General features: G+C 39.5%; 1 protein-coding gene across 3 annotated transcripts in view; it reads right to left on the bottom strand.

The window, feature by feature from the left end:
- Positions 1-1,883: 1,883 nt before the first annotated feature.
- nrp1a (neuropilin 1a) overlaps positions 1,884-16,933 on the bottom strand; it is a 73,589-nt gene continuing 58,539 nt past the window's right edge. For 2 of the 3 annotated variants that reach the window (XM_028434461.1, XM_028434462.1), the window contains 9 exons: positions 14,459-14,790; positions 12,334-12,478; positions 9,176-9,286; positions 6,692-6,742; positions 4,644-4,787; positions 4,245-4,522; positions 2,656-2,752; positions 2,488-2,541; positions 1,884-2,398 (listed from right to left, as the gene is read on the bottom strand). In XM_028434461.1, the coding sequence (XP_028290262.1) occupies positions 2,112-2,398; positions 2,488-2,541; positions 2,656-2,752; positions 4,245-4,522; positions 4,644-4,787; positions 6,692-6,742; positions 9,176-9,286; positions 12,334-12,478; positions 14,459-14,790 (1,499 nt within the window). In that variant the 3' untranslated portion in view covers positions 1,884-2,111. The remainder of the gene's footprint in view (positions 2,399-2,487; positions 2,542-2,655; positions 2,753-4,244; positions 4,523-4,643; positions 4,788-6,691; positions 6,743-9,175; positions 9,287-12,333; positions 12,479-14,458; positions 14,791-16,933) is intronic. The other variant, XM_028434463.1, reaches the window with a different exon arrangement.

Here is a 16,933-nt window from a genome sequence, read left to right as displayed (position 1 = left end):
TAGCGGGCTAACCAAACATTCTCCATGACAGAGCAGCTGTACTACGAATCGGGATTTGAACACGCTCACTTAAGCGAGTTGATTTCAGACAGAATATGGTAAATGAAAGGATTGCATTTATCCATTAATAATCTTTTTTTTTCCTAAACACAGCTTTCAAATACACACCAAATGGGATCTTATAACAACTTGCAGGTCGTTTTCCAATAGAACTGATTGGTCAGGAGGCGGGACTCTCTCAGATCTTATCCACTCCATAACTTGGTCCTGACCAGGCTAGATAATCAGCATAAGTTACCACGGTAATTTAGTTAGCCAGTGTGTCACAGTACAGCACACGCCAAATAAATCCACAAGTTTAACGTGATAAGAGGAAATCCAGCTTCGTAGTACAGGCCCTTGGTGTTCTCACCAGTGTTTCCAATCCTAATGACGTCAGCTCTGACATCACAAAAATATGGCTGCTGCTGCTACATGTTTGAAATGCAATTCGACACCTCACCCAAAAAAAAAAATCTTTAAAGCCTGATAAAGGCATTTAAGCTATGCTACAGCATGTGGACGCTAACAAGCTGGGATTTAACTGGAGACAACAAGTCTCTGGCTAAAAGGGCTACTAGCACCATTCTTCAGACCCTTTCCTTTGAGAAACAAAGTGCGTTCTTGACGCTGCATTGTCCAGAAAGCACTTCTATGTTGAACAATCCACAGTGATGGGAAGCGATGTGCTAGCTAGGCTACATGGACTGGACTGGACTTGATTTTATATAGCGCTTTATAACCACACTGAAGCAGTTTCAAAGCGCTTTACATATCAGCTCATTCACCCAATCACTCTCACATTCACACACCAGTGGGACAGGACTGCCATGCAAGGCGCTAGTCGACCACTGGGAGCAACTTAGGGTTTAGTGTCTTGCCCAAGGACACTTCGACACATAGTCAGGTACTGGGATCGAACCCCCAACCTCTCGATCAGAGGACGACCATCTACCTACCACCTGATCCACAGTCGCCCTGAGCCACATCTGAGCTAACGCAAAGCAACAACAGCTAATGGGATTCTGTTTTTTTTTTTGGTATGCTGGTATACATTTAATACCTTTCCTCATCATGTCTGAAGCCGTGGAGCATTTGAAGTGTTTACCCTTTCAGGTGTTCATGACTTTTACCTTCAAGTATTTTGCGATGTTTGGATGACAAGCGGCTTGAACGCACAATGACGCTGCACAAAAGCTTTGCTTGCCTGAGTAATATGAACACTGTTGCACCTTTAATAAGGAGGATTGTATTTGCACACAGACACAGACACACGCACACACATACACACAAACCCATGAAAAAAGGGATACTGCAGCTTTTTGTCCTTTTACTTTCTTTAAAAAGGGCAATGAAATATATTAAAAACTATTTACAGTGTGTAGGTTTTCTTTTGAACAGAAAACCCAATGAAATAAACGCGCTGTGATACAAATGTTCCCCTGTTTCACAGACTACAAAGCCCCTGTTTCTCGTCATTATAACTTAAACTATGTAAAAGAAAAAAAAAGCTCTTTTCAACAGGCGAGGCCAACGAAAAATACTAAAGGCACTGTTAGAACCATATATCACCGTTAATGGGACCTTCACTTTAGAGTGAGGGGGACAGACTTCACTGGTTCTGGGGCCAGTCTGTAAAAGTGACAAGGGTGACTCTATGGTTCTGATGGTTAATGGGATTTTTGACACGTCTTAAAATGTAAAAAGAAAATAGTTTTTCAGGAAACTGTAGATAATTTAAACATTATTAATAAAATTGGTCTCAACACCAGCATCTGATTGTAAAAATGAATGAAACTCAAAATAGAAAATTAAAATATATATAAATCATCTGTACATTTTTTTCCTGTAGTTTATTTGTACACAGTGTCCCCTACTGGTAGGTTCTTTTTACTGCAGCTCCTGAGAAAAGCGTGGATCAGTCCAAACCTCCCATGGGTTCCTGAACTTGCCCCTCGTCCAGTGAAGTTGTGAGGGGTTTTGCCCGCCTACTCGTGTATACACGCGAGAAAATGTCAACAGTCTTGTGCGAGCTCTACTTGTCGTACAGTCACATGTGAACACATTCGGTCTCACGCCTCTGAGTATGAGCTCTGTACGTTAAGTTTGTCCTTCTTTAGCTTGACACCGTCCACAAGCTCAAAGTTATAGTTCTCCAGGGCTGATAAGTTTCTTTCAGACATGCCTCCGTGCGAACACGCGCAGTACAAGACCACACCACAGATGGCACCCAGGAAGACCCCCAGGGCCGACATGGCTATGATGGTGATGAGGATGGGGTCCAAGGTCTTCAGCATGTTGCCTGCCCCACTGATCTGGTTGGTCTCTACAAAGTCGGGATACTCTGTGATTTCTTCAACTGGGGGGAGCAAAACAGAAAATAAGCTACAATGCAGAACACAGAGCTTGATAAAGGTTGGAATATTACTTTCACATTTAACAACTTACTGATTTCATTGGAGCTATCTTCTGGTAACATCGGCTCAGTTGGAACATCGGGATCTTTTAGAGAGAAAAGCCAAATGTAGTGAGAACCAAAGAAAACCAAAGCGCCATTGGGCTGTGAAGTCTACTCTCAGGTGAGTAACTGACATCAAACGTTGGAATCAATCTCACCTTTACACTCTGAAGAGCTCAGCCCATTGAGAACCTTGATGTCGTCAACAGCAATGTCTCCCCAGCTTTTTCTCTCCACGAGTCCTTCAATCACCACCTGAAAAAACCATGACTAATTGTGACTACATATACTTGTAACTCTGCTTGGTTTAAATCTTTGTAGATCAAGAAAAAATAAATTTTGTTATATCAACCATAGTTAAGCTCTACTAGTACTCAAATTTGGACAACATGTAATCAACATTTGTCAGTCCAGTAGTAAATGGATTTAATTTATTCCACACTTTTATGACCACCAAAGAAGTCCCAAAGCACTTTACAATATATGAGGTCATTCACCCACTCACAGGACAGTTCTCCCATGCAAGGCGTTAGTCAACTATTGGGAGCCACTTAGGATTCAGTGACTTGCCCAAGAGGTACAGCGTTGGGATCAAACCCCCACCCTTTCAATCAGAAGTATTACCACCGGAGACACGTCAGAACACCCACAGCATGTTTGAAAAATACTGATATTAATTATCTATTTATTACTCTTATTCTTAAAATATATTACTACTAAGCACTCAAAGCTTTATGAGTACCACAGTATTAGTAACAACATTTTCAACTAGTAGACGATCTAATAAGATCTACAAGTACTCGAGCATAGGTGTGCCACAAACCTAGTAGGCCTACACTCCAGATCTCACTAGAAGCACTAGTAGACTGTTTTTAGTCTACTAGTAGAACTAGTAAAGTCACAAGATTCACTAGTAGCATTAGGGGTGTGAATTACCATGAATCTGATACAATATGATTCATGATTTACATTTCACAATACAAAATATCCCAATAGTAAACAATACGATAAAAAATCACGGTATATTGTGATATCAATAATTACAAATTTCCCCTTTACAAGTACAAAACAGTATGAAATACAATTATTTTTTCCTTAAACTTGTGAGAACAAGCAAATGGTAATTAACTGTAATTCAAGTACCAATATAAAAAACAAGTGGTATGTTAATCAAACAGTCAAATTACATTACATTTTTGCTTCTACAACAGATTCTGATTCTGTTAGGTTTTTTTTTTGTTTTTTTAAAGTAACCACATACATCTATAAAAGTGCCTAGTATGTTTTATGAAAATAAATTGCTATCAACCTCCAAGCTAAAATGTATTACGGAGTAGTTTAACAAGGTCTGACGTGGTTCACTGACCGGGAGTTTATGTGCTATGCACATGTTAGTGCAATTAAATGTTTTTGTTTTTTAGTCCAAATCAATTAAAAAAAAAGGTTTGGACATTTTTTGGATCGATTCAATAATCGGGCAGTGAAATATATAGCCGAATTGATTTTCTCTTAGAGCCTTAAGTACAAGTAGACCTAATGCAAATGAAGTAGGAACATTATAACCAAATCCAGCACCCTGATTGATTGTATTATTTGAGATGGGCAATGGCAAGCCTGAATTTTGATGTCTCCGCCCCTTATTCGCATATAACACATATTAGCTTTACTAATAAACTGTAGTACATGTGTTCCAAATGTAATTCCTAGTGGAGGTTGACTATAGTTGATATCACCTTTCAAAACATACCTGATATTGTTTGTTAGTGCGAGGCACAAGTACGCGACCTTCCCTCCAACGGTTTCCTTGGTGACCACTGACAGTCCACAGCAGGACGTCAGCAGGTCCGTCCACTGTCTGTTTGCGCTGTTTGATGTGCAGTGTACCAATGTGAGACCCGAACATGTGGTACCAGAAGGACACGCACAGGTCAGTGTCTGGAGAGCTGATCACAGGACTGAGCAAACGAGCCACCTCCGTCTCCTGGGGACCCATCGCTAAGGTGTAGATAAAGTTTCCCGAACCACCTGTGATAGAAACAAATCTCACATTACTGACAGGCTTGAAGACTTTTTAGGTTTAAAATGTATTTTTCATACCACAACTAGACAAAACCCTCTATCAATCAGTATTCTGATGAGTGCTAACCTGTGTGGTCCATGTTAGGCCCAGTATTGAGGGTGGGGGTGCCACTGGACTGGATCTGCCATCTAGAGCCCGTGTCCTCTGAGGTCCAGCTGCAGAAGGAAGGACTGGTGGCCCAGCCAAAGTCACAGGCAAACCACAGAAAAGCTGTCGAGGAAAAGTCACCTATGATCACATTATGGAAGAATAACAATTTGCTAATACATAGACAAAAGCTATGATAAACTTTGGAGTATCAACTCCAGCATTTCCACTAGGTGGCAGCAAAGTGATGTCCATCCCATTTTAAGTCTCAGGTGAGGAAACACATTGATGGAAAGCAGACTATGACTGTGATGTTTACAGATTATGGTGTAGATTTTATGTAGTTAATGAATTGTAGCAATAATCAAAACACACGACAAGCAACAGATGAAGCCCAATGATAGACAGGGACCTGACACATTGTCCAGTTGACTAAAACCATCTATAGCAACCCTGCTGAGAGCCAAAGATAATGAGGATGGAGATTTAAGATTTAACAACACCTACAGTGAGGGTGTCAGAGCCATGTTTGAACAATGCCACATCCTGGATAAACAGCCGAACCAACCAAACCAAACCTCCATACAGAACAGAGAACCAGTGGGACTTTGGGCTTTATGGTGTTTCTGATCTCAAATGAAAATGGACTTCCAAAGAATAGAATCAAAAAGCAAGAGTGTGTTGGACTTTAAACTCAAGCATGAAATGCTTTCAGACGATGCTAAGACCCACTCACAAGAGGTGGATTATGGGAGTTAGAACCTCTTTCTGAAAGGAAGCTTTTAACTGGCCTTTGCATACACATATTCTATTTATGAAAAGACCTTTCTTTGTAAAGTTTGCCTTTTTATTCAAAATAACTGAATCAACTGAACCCAGGAATAATGACAATGCTGATCGTACAGTAAGCAACAAAACTGATATATATATATTATTTAGGTTTCCTCTTTATACTACCAGTTATTTCTGAAGACCCATTGCATGTTAGCTGCATGTTGCTATGACTCAACACCCACACACCCACATTTGGTTGATACCACATGAAAGCTCATAAATCACAGTTGCAGGAGTTGGCCTGTGGTGTGACTGATAATTGGCCCAAACGTCTTGCACCAACCAAACTATTGTATGGGCTACGCCCAGCCTAAGAAGATAGAATGTTTACTCCCAAGTCACTGGACACAATCTTGCTTCTGATACTGACCTGTGTGTGAGCTGTTTGCTGGAACAGCAGGCCTGCTGCTACAGTTTTACTTGTGACTGACTTAGAATAAGCTACTGTACACTGTACAAAAAAACCTTACAGAGCAATATCGTTCATTGTTTTTTTTAAGCTTATTTTGAAAAAACACAACAGATCTCTATAAATCTTCCTTCAGCAGTGATTGGTGTGAGTAGTTCAGGTATTATAGGTAGTAATGTTGACAATTTCACCTGAGTCCTACTCTATTATTATCACATTATCACAGGTGTCCCAGCAGACTGCAGAGCGACCACAGAGCGTCTGGGTGGAGCCTATGGCCCATTAGCCAAGGTCAGTCTGGGGCACATCTTCTCAGCTGGATGCTGTCTCATCAACCCCACGGAGGGAGACACTGCGGCGTGCGATTGTCTGTGCGTGTCCGTGCACTTCCCCTTCCATTCCCAAAGTGCAGCTAAATTTCCACTGGTCATCTGCGTTGTACTCTCCGGTTCATACGTGTGTAAGTGTGTTGTTCGGTGTCAGCCCAGTTATTAGTGATTATGCTGAGAAGGCAGCAGCAGAGTACCAGTGCTAATCATCAGCTAGCCTCTCATCACACAACCTCACTCACCCTGTCAGCAGGAGCCTCTCAAGGCCATAACATTTGCTTTAATAACAAACACACATCAGAGCAGAGAAACCATTAAGCTTCCTGATAAAGCCGTGGAAATGAATCCCAAACAACCAATGAGAGTTTAAATATTTACTCAGTATTTCATCAAACATAGGATACTGCTGTGTAATCTGTCACAGCATGTGGGCTAAGAAAATAGAATTATCTTACCTGGGATGGTGTCCACTTCAGGTGTGGGAGTCTGTTGCGTCACAGTAAAACCTGTCACAAGGTAGAACATTAGCAAGATTAGCCTAGCTTTGGATAACGATATAGACGTATAGGCTACAGTGTCAAAAATTAATGATTATGCACACTATGGATATGATAAATCGAAGATTATTTGAAAACATAAAAGCACATCGAGCTAATACAGCTACGTAATGTATTGGAGTGCATTGAGCAAAATATGGTATTTTGCTTAACAGGGTCAAGTAGCTTTGTTAGCTAGTTAGATGTTTCCTTCCAGTCCCTACCCAAGTCATTATAAAGATGTAAAACTAGCACACTTTTTGAATTGTGATCTAATCTAAATCATACCACTGTAGCCTATAGACCATTTTTTTAAATTCAAATACACTTTACCAACTAAAATTCAAAGACAATTTAACTGAGGGACTTTGGTGAACCTTTTTGAATGATGAATACAAATCTATCTCTACTATAATGATGGAAAGGTGTGGTGCGTGTGAGTGGAACAAATATCTCCCCGACACGGTGCCTGTTCGACCTAAAACTTTGACGACGGCTTCCAAATACCCAGAGTTTGTGCATCTCTTATTCTGGAGTAATTTTGTCATTTCCAAATGTTTATTTTAATTTCATTTCACGTCTGAATGGCAGCTTTTGACCTCAGGGTGTGAGGGGGCACTAGCGCACTATTTATATCTATTTACTGCACAGCTCACTTCCGGTGCGTGCAAGACTTCTCTTTTCTCTTTTGAGGAAAAATGGTGATGATTTATTGTACGTTTTATTTTCATGTTAGTTTGACCATACACCATTTTGACCGGACAGACCTCACCCAGAAGTGATTGACGGCAATGGCATCGATCAAAGTCTATGTGACATGTGTGCAGGTACGTAAGTGTGTGAGTGTATAACGGACCACCATTTAGTCCGGTTACAGTTTGTGTCACATCCGTTCATAGCGTGGTAGTGACTGTAGTGTTAAACTCTGAGTCAGATCTAAGTGTTTACACCTGCCACTACACCTAACTACTGAAAATTAATAAGTTTAGTGAAAAGTAGGCTGGTACACATGGATGGACACACACACACACTAAACGACAACAAAAATATGAAAATTACTCAAAATACACAAAACTAAATATTTATACAAAGATTACACAAAAGACAACAGAAATGCCAAAAACTACACTAAAAAAGATACAAAATGACTCCAGAATCACACTACTTAAGGCAACAAACAACAATAATAATACAAAAAATGCACAAATGACGTAAAACAAGAAACTAAACAATATTTATACAGGAAATACACAAAACGACAACAGAAAAGCAGAAAAATATACAAAAAGGCTCCAAAAAAATTACAGAAAAATACACCAAACCACAACAAAAACATGAAAATGACTCAAAATATACACTAAATTATACAAAAAATACACTAAAATGACAACAGAAATGCACAAAATTACAACAAAAAAAACCAAAAACAAACTAAATTACACAAAATGACTCCAGAATCACAATACAATGGCAACAAAAAACAATAATTACACCAAAAATGCACAAAAATACAACAGAAAGATACAAAAATACACGACTTTACAAAACATACTTTACAAAAAAAAATTAAATAAAAAAAAAAAAACAGCAAACATTTATGCACAAAAAGACAACAGAAAGATACACAAATTCACATGACTCCAAAAAACATACGATACAGAAAAATACACCAAACAAAAAATATAAAAGTGATGATGAAGTCATGCACATGTCCCATTGCACCCACATTTTGCACCCGCAAATAAAAGTAAAAGTAAAGTCTCCGAAATCTTTAAAAATGTTGAGGATGTCAGATAAAGTCATTTTATTCAGGCTGAAAAACAAATCCTACTGCCTGAGGGTTTTTAAACATCTTGGAGGGTGTGAGTTGGTATGAAATAAATGTACTCTCACAATCTCAATGCAATTGTTTGCAATTTTTGTTATCTGCATAATGGAAATAGTTGCTTTTTACATATTTGTCTCTGGCCCAGAAAAACAAACACACAAATCATCCATAGTTTGCAGAAATGTAAAACATGCACTGAGCTACATTTCATACATAACTCATGTTTTATTGTAGCCAGCTAATTAACATGCTTCGTCTTCATATTCTTAGCATAAATTAATGTCTTTATAACAAGCATGAGGTTCTTATATAACATATATGACTAAGATAGTGCCATGCTCATCATTGGAGACTGCTGGGTAATGGGGCGTCACAGGGGGACGTGCAGGCTGGTTAAGTTACTAGGTCAGTAGCAGAACACGGGAAAAATAGTGGAGAGATGAAATGATGGAGTGAGACTTTCAAATGAGATGGAAACAAGTAGAGAGGTATTAAACTTTAGAGGCAGCCATTGGTAGCAAAGCCAGAAGGGGGGGGGGGGGGTGATTGCAGTCTCATGAAGGCGATGTTAGCACCTGTTACATCGTAGTCATCACCTGTGCCGCTGTGGCAGCTTGCCTGGTCGTCGTCACACTCGTCTGAAGGAGTCGTGCTCGGGGCGTTGGTGGTAGGTGGAAGTGTGGGAGCTAGACAGAGACAAAGGACAGCAGACAAACCAGATTAGATTAGATGGATTTGAGATTTTAGTCATATTTAATTTAAAATGATGTCAGTACGGTCTGGTAATGTTTGATCAAGCCTTGAGATTTAGAGGAAATTATTTATTTGGTTGTCACTTTTGAACAAAGACTTATAGGAAGTGCAGAAACACAATGGCTGTGTTTGAAATGGCACTGCGTACTATACAATACAAGCTCAATGAGTACATACTGTCTTCTATATACTAAGTATGATTAGGATGATGACCGGTGATGGCCGTTCCCACTGAAGATACTTCCAAGTTCTATTTCATAACATTTGTTTCGATATCTCACTATGGCACTCATATTAGTCATAGAAGCGGGATTATGTAAATAACCTAAAGTTTCCCAAGATGCATTTGGAACCCACAATGACAAAAACCTGACGCACACTGAGGCTAAATATCTGCATTTATTCTCCATTTTCAAAGTTCTGAAATCATTTTAAGCAAGAACGTGACCCAGTAGAATATCAACATGTTGATCCATAAAATTTGCCATTGTGCTACTGACAAAACTTCCAGTTGACTTCAAAACAAGAGTCCTATTTACAAAAGTGCTGAAAAACTAATGGAAGACAAGAAGAGATGCTTTTGTTATGAAAAGGGGGTAATTTTTTTTAGCTTTAAACCGGTCCCAGGATGACTTTACATTCCACTCGTAATGCATCATGGGGTCATTGAGTATGACTAATGTGCATACTTCATTTCTCACGTCCTCCATCTTTTCATATTATCTAATGTGAAAGCACTATATACTAACGTGATGTGAAATTTAGCATGAGTAGCATGTTAGTATCTCATTTCAAACATGACCAATGTCATCAGAGGCTTATTCAGACACCTGGACATAACAAGGGAACTCATTGTAATAACTCCAACGCTCTGTTAGCTTTGGGTGTAAATGTTAGCAAACATAAAACTTGAAGTCTAGCCCAAACTTAAAACAAACCACATTTCCACAAGGAAGGAGTGAATCAAGTTCAGCATCCTCTACCCACATGTGCTGGGCTTTGGTCCACGCTTGCGCTATTAGCAACTCTCCTTTTATCAATCTGTGGAGGCGGCGATGTATAAATAGAGCAGAAAATGCAGCAAGGCGCTTAAGGCCAGGGAGTAGCAGCACGCGGATGGCTATAGGCAGGTCCACCAGCTGTACACGGTTCCTATCATTATGGCTCCTGCTTCACTTGGATGTGGATGGTCCCAAAGTTCTCTGTGGCTGTGAAGCCATGCTGTGGTGGAAGTGTGTGTGTGATACTACTTTAGCAGACATATAGGGATGTAAATAACAAGAACAGAGGGCTGTAGATAGACTGCAGTAAAGTATTTGAAAAATATGTTCATATTTGTCCGTCCGTGTGTGTGAGAGAGAGAGAGAGAGAGAGAGAGAGAGAGAGAGAGAGAGAGAGAGAGAGAGAGAGAGAGAGAAATTGTGTGTTGATGCCTTCTCTTCACTACCAGATGAAATATGAGGCAGATCTGCTCCTGTCAGAATCAGGGAGGGGAAGGTCAGGGTAGGGGTCAGCGGTATGTCGGGGGAGCCTCTCACTCAAATGAGGATTTAGCTGTGCTGCTATTCGTTCACACACACACACAAACACACACATAGGCAAACACACAGTAGAGCAAGCACCTGTATTTGTGTGGTACAAACCACGTGTTGTGAAGTGATTGTGGCTGTTTTGTGTACATATGTCGGCACCGTGTGATGTTTGTTGTCGCATTAACACTGAAAACAAGATTAATCATCAGACTAAAGCTCCTGCTGGCAGTCCATGAGGTTTACATTAGAATCAGCCTCCCTGAAATGTAATATGTAAATCCACTTAGGGATAGGATACTCCACACATATCCAGTCCTGATGCAGTTTCTGTCTTTGGTGCGTCAGCATCGAGGGAAACAAGTAAAGTGGATGGAAAAAAACATGGCAAAATTTTGATTTCCCTGAGGAAAAATTAATCTTAAAAGGCATGGGGAGAGTACGACGCTGCCCAGGTGAGAAATATCCTGGCGGACCTGCAGGTGGGCCTCCCCACAGGGGCCATCTATGGGGGCAGCTTTGATGCAACAAGGAGACAAGTGTTCCTCGTTGTCATAAAGTACATGAGTTGGACAGCTGTGGGCTTAACACGGGCAGCCCTCACCCATATCTCTACATCATCAGGACTGTGGTGTCTACGTTGTATACACACATGCTTTCATTTAGTAAATTAATTCTAAATAAAGTCAGTCATCGATACACCAAACTAAATCATCATTGTTGTAATATAATCTGATGCACCAGAAACATTGAAAACTATCTATCTGTGTTTGAATGGACAAAATGACTCTGAAATGACTCCAAATGACAGAAAAATACACTAAGCAACAAAAGATTTTGACAGAAAGAGGGAGAAACAAACTAAATGACACCAAAAAAAGACAAATAATGACATAAATACACAAAAACACAAAATGAGAGCAAACATATACGAAAAGCAATTAAAATAAATGACATTACAACAAAATCACATAAAATGAGAGAAAAACACAAAATAATGACAAAAATGCATAAAATTACATGAAAATAAAAGCACAAAAAACACACACAAAAGATTGGTATAGATTTTAAATGCTGACCTTACATCAGGATTCTACTTTAGATTAGAATCCAAATGTTGATGTGAAGTCCATCTAAATTATTAGCTGTTGGTGAAAACACAGGTCAGGGACCAAGTGCACTGGAGGGGACGTATTTAGCAGTATTTAGACTTTTTCCCAGTCTGCTACTCCGTATTTATTATCTCATTAAGGTTCTGTAGGCCTAACCTGAACATTACGCGAGGGTACGTACCTAGGCCTTAGAGTGCTTTTATTGTATCACGGACCCAAATTTGGCTAAACTACAAGCTAAGCTAAGGGTCTTGGGCTAACTAAAAATGATTGACCCTTATCAGTGTAAAGTTCATTGTGTACTGAACTTTCTATTAGTAATGGAAAACACTTTCTCACCTTCAATCTCACAGCCCAGGAGCTCCAGTCTAAGGCCCATCCCAGCAGGAGTGGCTCTATCAGGGTAAATTCTGATCAAACGGGTCAGCAGGGGCTCCACGGTCCTCAGCTCAGGAGTGTCATAATTGCTGTTACCTTCAAATACCTGTTAACAGAAAGAAAGACAACATGAATAAAGGGAAATACTGCTGATAATGCCACTTCTTGGTTTTTGACTGATATTCTTCAAAGTCAGGGTCCCTAAGGCGAATGTCTTACTGGTTTCTATAAAAACAGAAATGATACAGACAGGTGGAGAGTGCTGTGTAGGTGGAAATGTGATGGTGAAAGAAAAGAGGAAGAGCAGATATCTCTTATCTTGCTGACAACTAAAGCACAGCTTAGGTGAATGATAAAAGGCAAAAAATAGCATGGCACACACTTCTGTCAAAGGCATTGTTTTGCTTGTGCCTTTGAAAAGAGAGATACATAAGGGGGAAAATGAGTCGGGAGGAAAGTGAGAACAAAGCAAAGCTAAAGAAGAGACGGAGAATTGATGGAAGTGGATTAATGGGTGGTTTTACATGAAGAAGCATGGGAAGGCTTTAGGCTGCTAACCTCTCTGACGGAGGGAAAATGGGGCTAACTGGTTATGGATTGGTTCAAACAATGTTCTTAAATCAACTATCAGCTCATCTGGATCAGATTTACGCCCAGTCTCTTCATGTTGTCTATATACAAGTTCTTGCTTCTCAACGCGCTACTTTTTCCTCTTCCTGCAGGTTTTTCCTGTCTTGTTTTCCTCTGAATCCCTGTTGTTTTCATGTCTCCTGAGAGGCTTTACCATCTAATAAAAGGACTGAAAGGCATTTGAGGTAGGGAATATAAAGCAGGAACAAAAGGAAGGCACTTATGATGCCTTTCCTGATGTGTTTTAAAGCCTCTGTGAAATTGACTTGAAACGATTGCAAGGAGCAAAACAAACATGATGGCCTTGATTGGAATAGTAGAACCTGAATTTTGGTTTGTTTTTGAGACCCAACTCTTGATATTTCCTACATTTGGTTATGATGTCTTACCTGAAGTGATTTAACTGATATTTTAACTCTCCCATTATATTCAAATATTACTAACACATTTTATCCCTGGGGTCAATCTGACACCAGGGATATTTGCCTCCAGATAATGGTTTTCAATAAACTGTTGACCAAGTTTTTGTGTCAGGCAGTTTGTTTATTTGTACATAAATAACCCATTGAGAATGAAACCTTGACCTGTTCTCTAGCGCCACCACCGGGCCAAACAAAAACATTAGAATTAATTTATCTTGAATAGTTTTCATCCAAATCTTCTCAAATTAATGACCACTAGAGTATGAACCCTATTGGTTGTGGTGATTATATGATCTTTCCTACAGCGCCACCATCAGGTCAAAGTTTCAGTTTTAGACTTGGTGTATCTTGGAAATCTTTCATCCAAATCTTTTCTCATTGATCAGTTTAGGTCGCATGACTAAGACTAAACCGTAAACTTGTTGCAATGTTGGATTATAACCCTAACCCTAATCCTAATCTAACCCTAAAACACTACGTAATTGTACTTCGGTAACCGTACCAATAGCACCGGGGATTGTCCGTATGGCAACCGTACAAATAGACACTTTTTTTTCTAATTTGGGGTGCACATTCATGACTCTCACAGAATGAATCATATTGATTGATGTTGGTGACACCCCACCACCCCCCACTCATGAACATATTTATTTTCATATATTAACATATTTGGGGTTTCACTCACCCCTCCGGTTTTGTTGTCCGGGCTTGGGACCGGCAGTAGCAGAGAAAAAAAGTTTTTTTCATTCTTTGTTTTCAATTTTTTTGTTTATGACTTTTGTTGTTGTCAGATTGCATTACACAAAGAGCAAAATGAGGAATGATTTGGATAAAGGACAGCTATGCAAGCTTTTATATGTTTGCTCCTCCCTTAAAACGTAGCATACCCCGCCCTCCAGTAAATATCAGTTCTACTTTGGCAGGTGTGAGTAGTGGGTCACATATACACATGCACAGATACAAATTCATACCCATGGTGTAGGAAAGATCTCAGGAGAATATTGTAAGGGCGAGCACAGGCAGACAAGACAAACCTTTGGCTTGTTTCCATTTGAGTCCATCACGATCCTCCAATCGGATTCGTTGTTGCTGTAGCCGAGGCGGAACTTCTTCATGAAGACCTTGTTCTCCCGGTGTTTTCCTCCCTGAATGATCAAACCCTTGACCAGCTTCTCTTCACTGAGATCTATCTGTAGCCATTCGTTGGTGAAGGGTTGCGGCTGGGGTAGCAGCGTCCACCCTGTCCGACTGGTTAGCAGGCGAGCGTTCTCTGGTACCCAGTTCCGGTCCGTGTAAGATGACACAGTGATCTGGTTGTCAGTGATCAAGCCTGATACCATACCCAGCATCCCCGAGCAAGGGTATTCTGTAAAACAAAAGAGGTTGATTACTGTTAATGTGAAATATTATTCATTGTTTCTTTTTGACACATTATAATTATATATCCTTATACTAAACGTCCTTATATTACACAGCCTTAGATTCATTCTCCATATACCAAATATATCCTTACATAAAACAAATCAGCCAGTTCACCTTTTCGAGGCCTATTTTCTGGAACAAGGACAAAAAGTTCCAAAACATTTGATTTCAACTAAATATAAACAACAAAACCAGCTTCACGTAAGTGACGAGACAAGTCAGATATGCCAAACCCCTCAGGGACAGTCAGAATATCACCAAAGACAGTTTAAAACCAAATGCCAAAATCTAAGAAATATGAACTTTTAAAAAGTATGTCTTCTCTACTAATACTTATATTAACCACATGAAACAAATACATCATAATGAATACAAAGCACATACATCTTATACCCCTAAATGATAAATAATAACTGATCAATCAATAATCTTGTATGTAATTTGTATTGCTTTAAATCAGCAGTAAAGTAAATGTCATCTGCAATAACTGATCGTTTGAGTTCTAAATGTAAGAAACTTCTAATTAAAAACTAATGTTAGATATAAACCTTTGAATTCCTGCCTGTCTCAAATAAAATATCTTTATATCTTGATGTGCCACAATCAGACATGTCTTACGTAACTGAACAAAAGACGACACATGGCAGACGCATGCTCCAGACCAGAGGGAGGAGGGACACCAGATACCAACTCCTGGATAAAATGCTGAGAAGAATTACATTCTGGGCTGGAGTGAGGCGACCCCGGGGGTCTACTCCAGACCACAGCTGTGTTAGATGAGTGCCTATTTTCCTATTGACTTGATATTCTTGTTAATTCATGCTCTGTTCATTTAAAATCTGGTAATAAATGATTCAAGCAAAGCCAAACCTCTGACTCTGTCACTCTGATGCTTGAACAACTATAGTAACTTCACTCTACTCTAACATTATATACAGTAGATAGAATACAATTGTGGCGATGATGTGCCATAACTAGAGTTTAAGGTTCATCTTGAGGGAAAGTGGAATGTCAAAGTCAAAGTATTGAGGACTATTTCCTTAACTCTCTGTGATGAAAGTGTGATCTTTCATTCTATTCATTGTCTTTGTCTCTCCGTCTGCAAACCTCGTGCATGCTAATTCTGCTGCCTGAAGCATTTGTCTCCAGGCAGCCAATTACAGCTCAGCTCTCAGTCGGTGCCTCCACCAGCTGCATTCTGGGAGTGAGGAGTCCTCTCTCTCTTCTTCTCCCTCCCCCTCCCCTCTATAATCGCACACGCACACGAGCACGCGCACACACACACACGCACACGCACACGCACACGCACACGCACACACACACACACACACACACACACACACACACACACATCCTCTTTGTGTTTTCATCTACCTTCTGCTACACAGCTGTCAACACCTGTGGGACCACATCTTTGAACATCCTGCTGTTTTATTTTCAAACTTTTTTAAATTTTATTTCTATTCCACTCCTCTGATGTCCTTTTACATCCTTTTAGAATCTTTGAATGAGGCTCTTTTGTTGTTAAAGCTTGTGATCCTTTGCATGCTTGACTTTTTATTCAGCTTTAGGCTTTATTGACTAATTACACATTATTGGTTCAAGGTGCATGCTGGTATTTTGGCTTGTCTGCACTTTCAGGTGTTAAAGTATCTAAACTAGTTTTAAATTACATATATGCCAATATGGCAACATGCTATTTACACAATATGTCAGACGTTGGCAAATAGTGGCCAGCGGGCCACATTCAGCCCTCGGTCTTAATATGTCCACAATATGACAGAAATACACACAAAAATAGCAAAAATACTCATAATGACACAAAAAAACATATGAAATTACAGAATAATGCACAAAATGACAACACAAAGTTACTCCATGAACACACAGGATGAATACAAATATATAACTAAATGAATTGATATACAAAACGACAATAAAAATACACAAAAATGACAGAAAAATACATCAAAGGTCAATAAAACCACAATATCACTCAAAACACACACAAAAAAATTAATAAAAATGTACAATATTACTACAAAAATGCTCAAAATGAGTGAAAAATATACAAAATTACAACAAAA

Source organism: Gouania willdenowi, chromosome 20 (genome assembly GCF_900634775.1).
Source record: "Gouania willdenowi chromosome 20, fGouWil2.1, whole genome shotgun sequence".
Lineage (NCBI taxonomy): Eukaryota > Metazoa > Chordata > Actinopteri > Blenniiformes > Gobiesocidae > Gouania > Gouania willdenowi.
The sequence above is the reverse complement of the archived record's forward strand: the minus strand, read 5'-3'. Positions and strand labels throughout refer to the sequence as shown.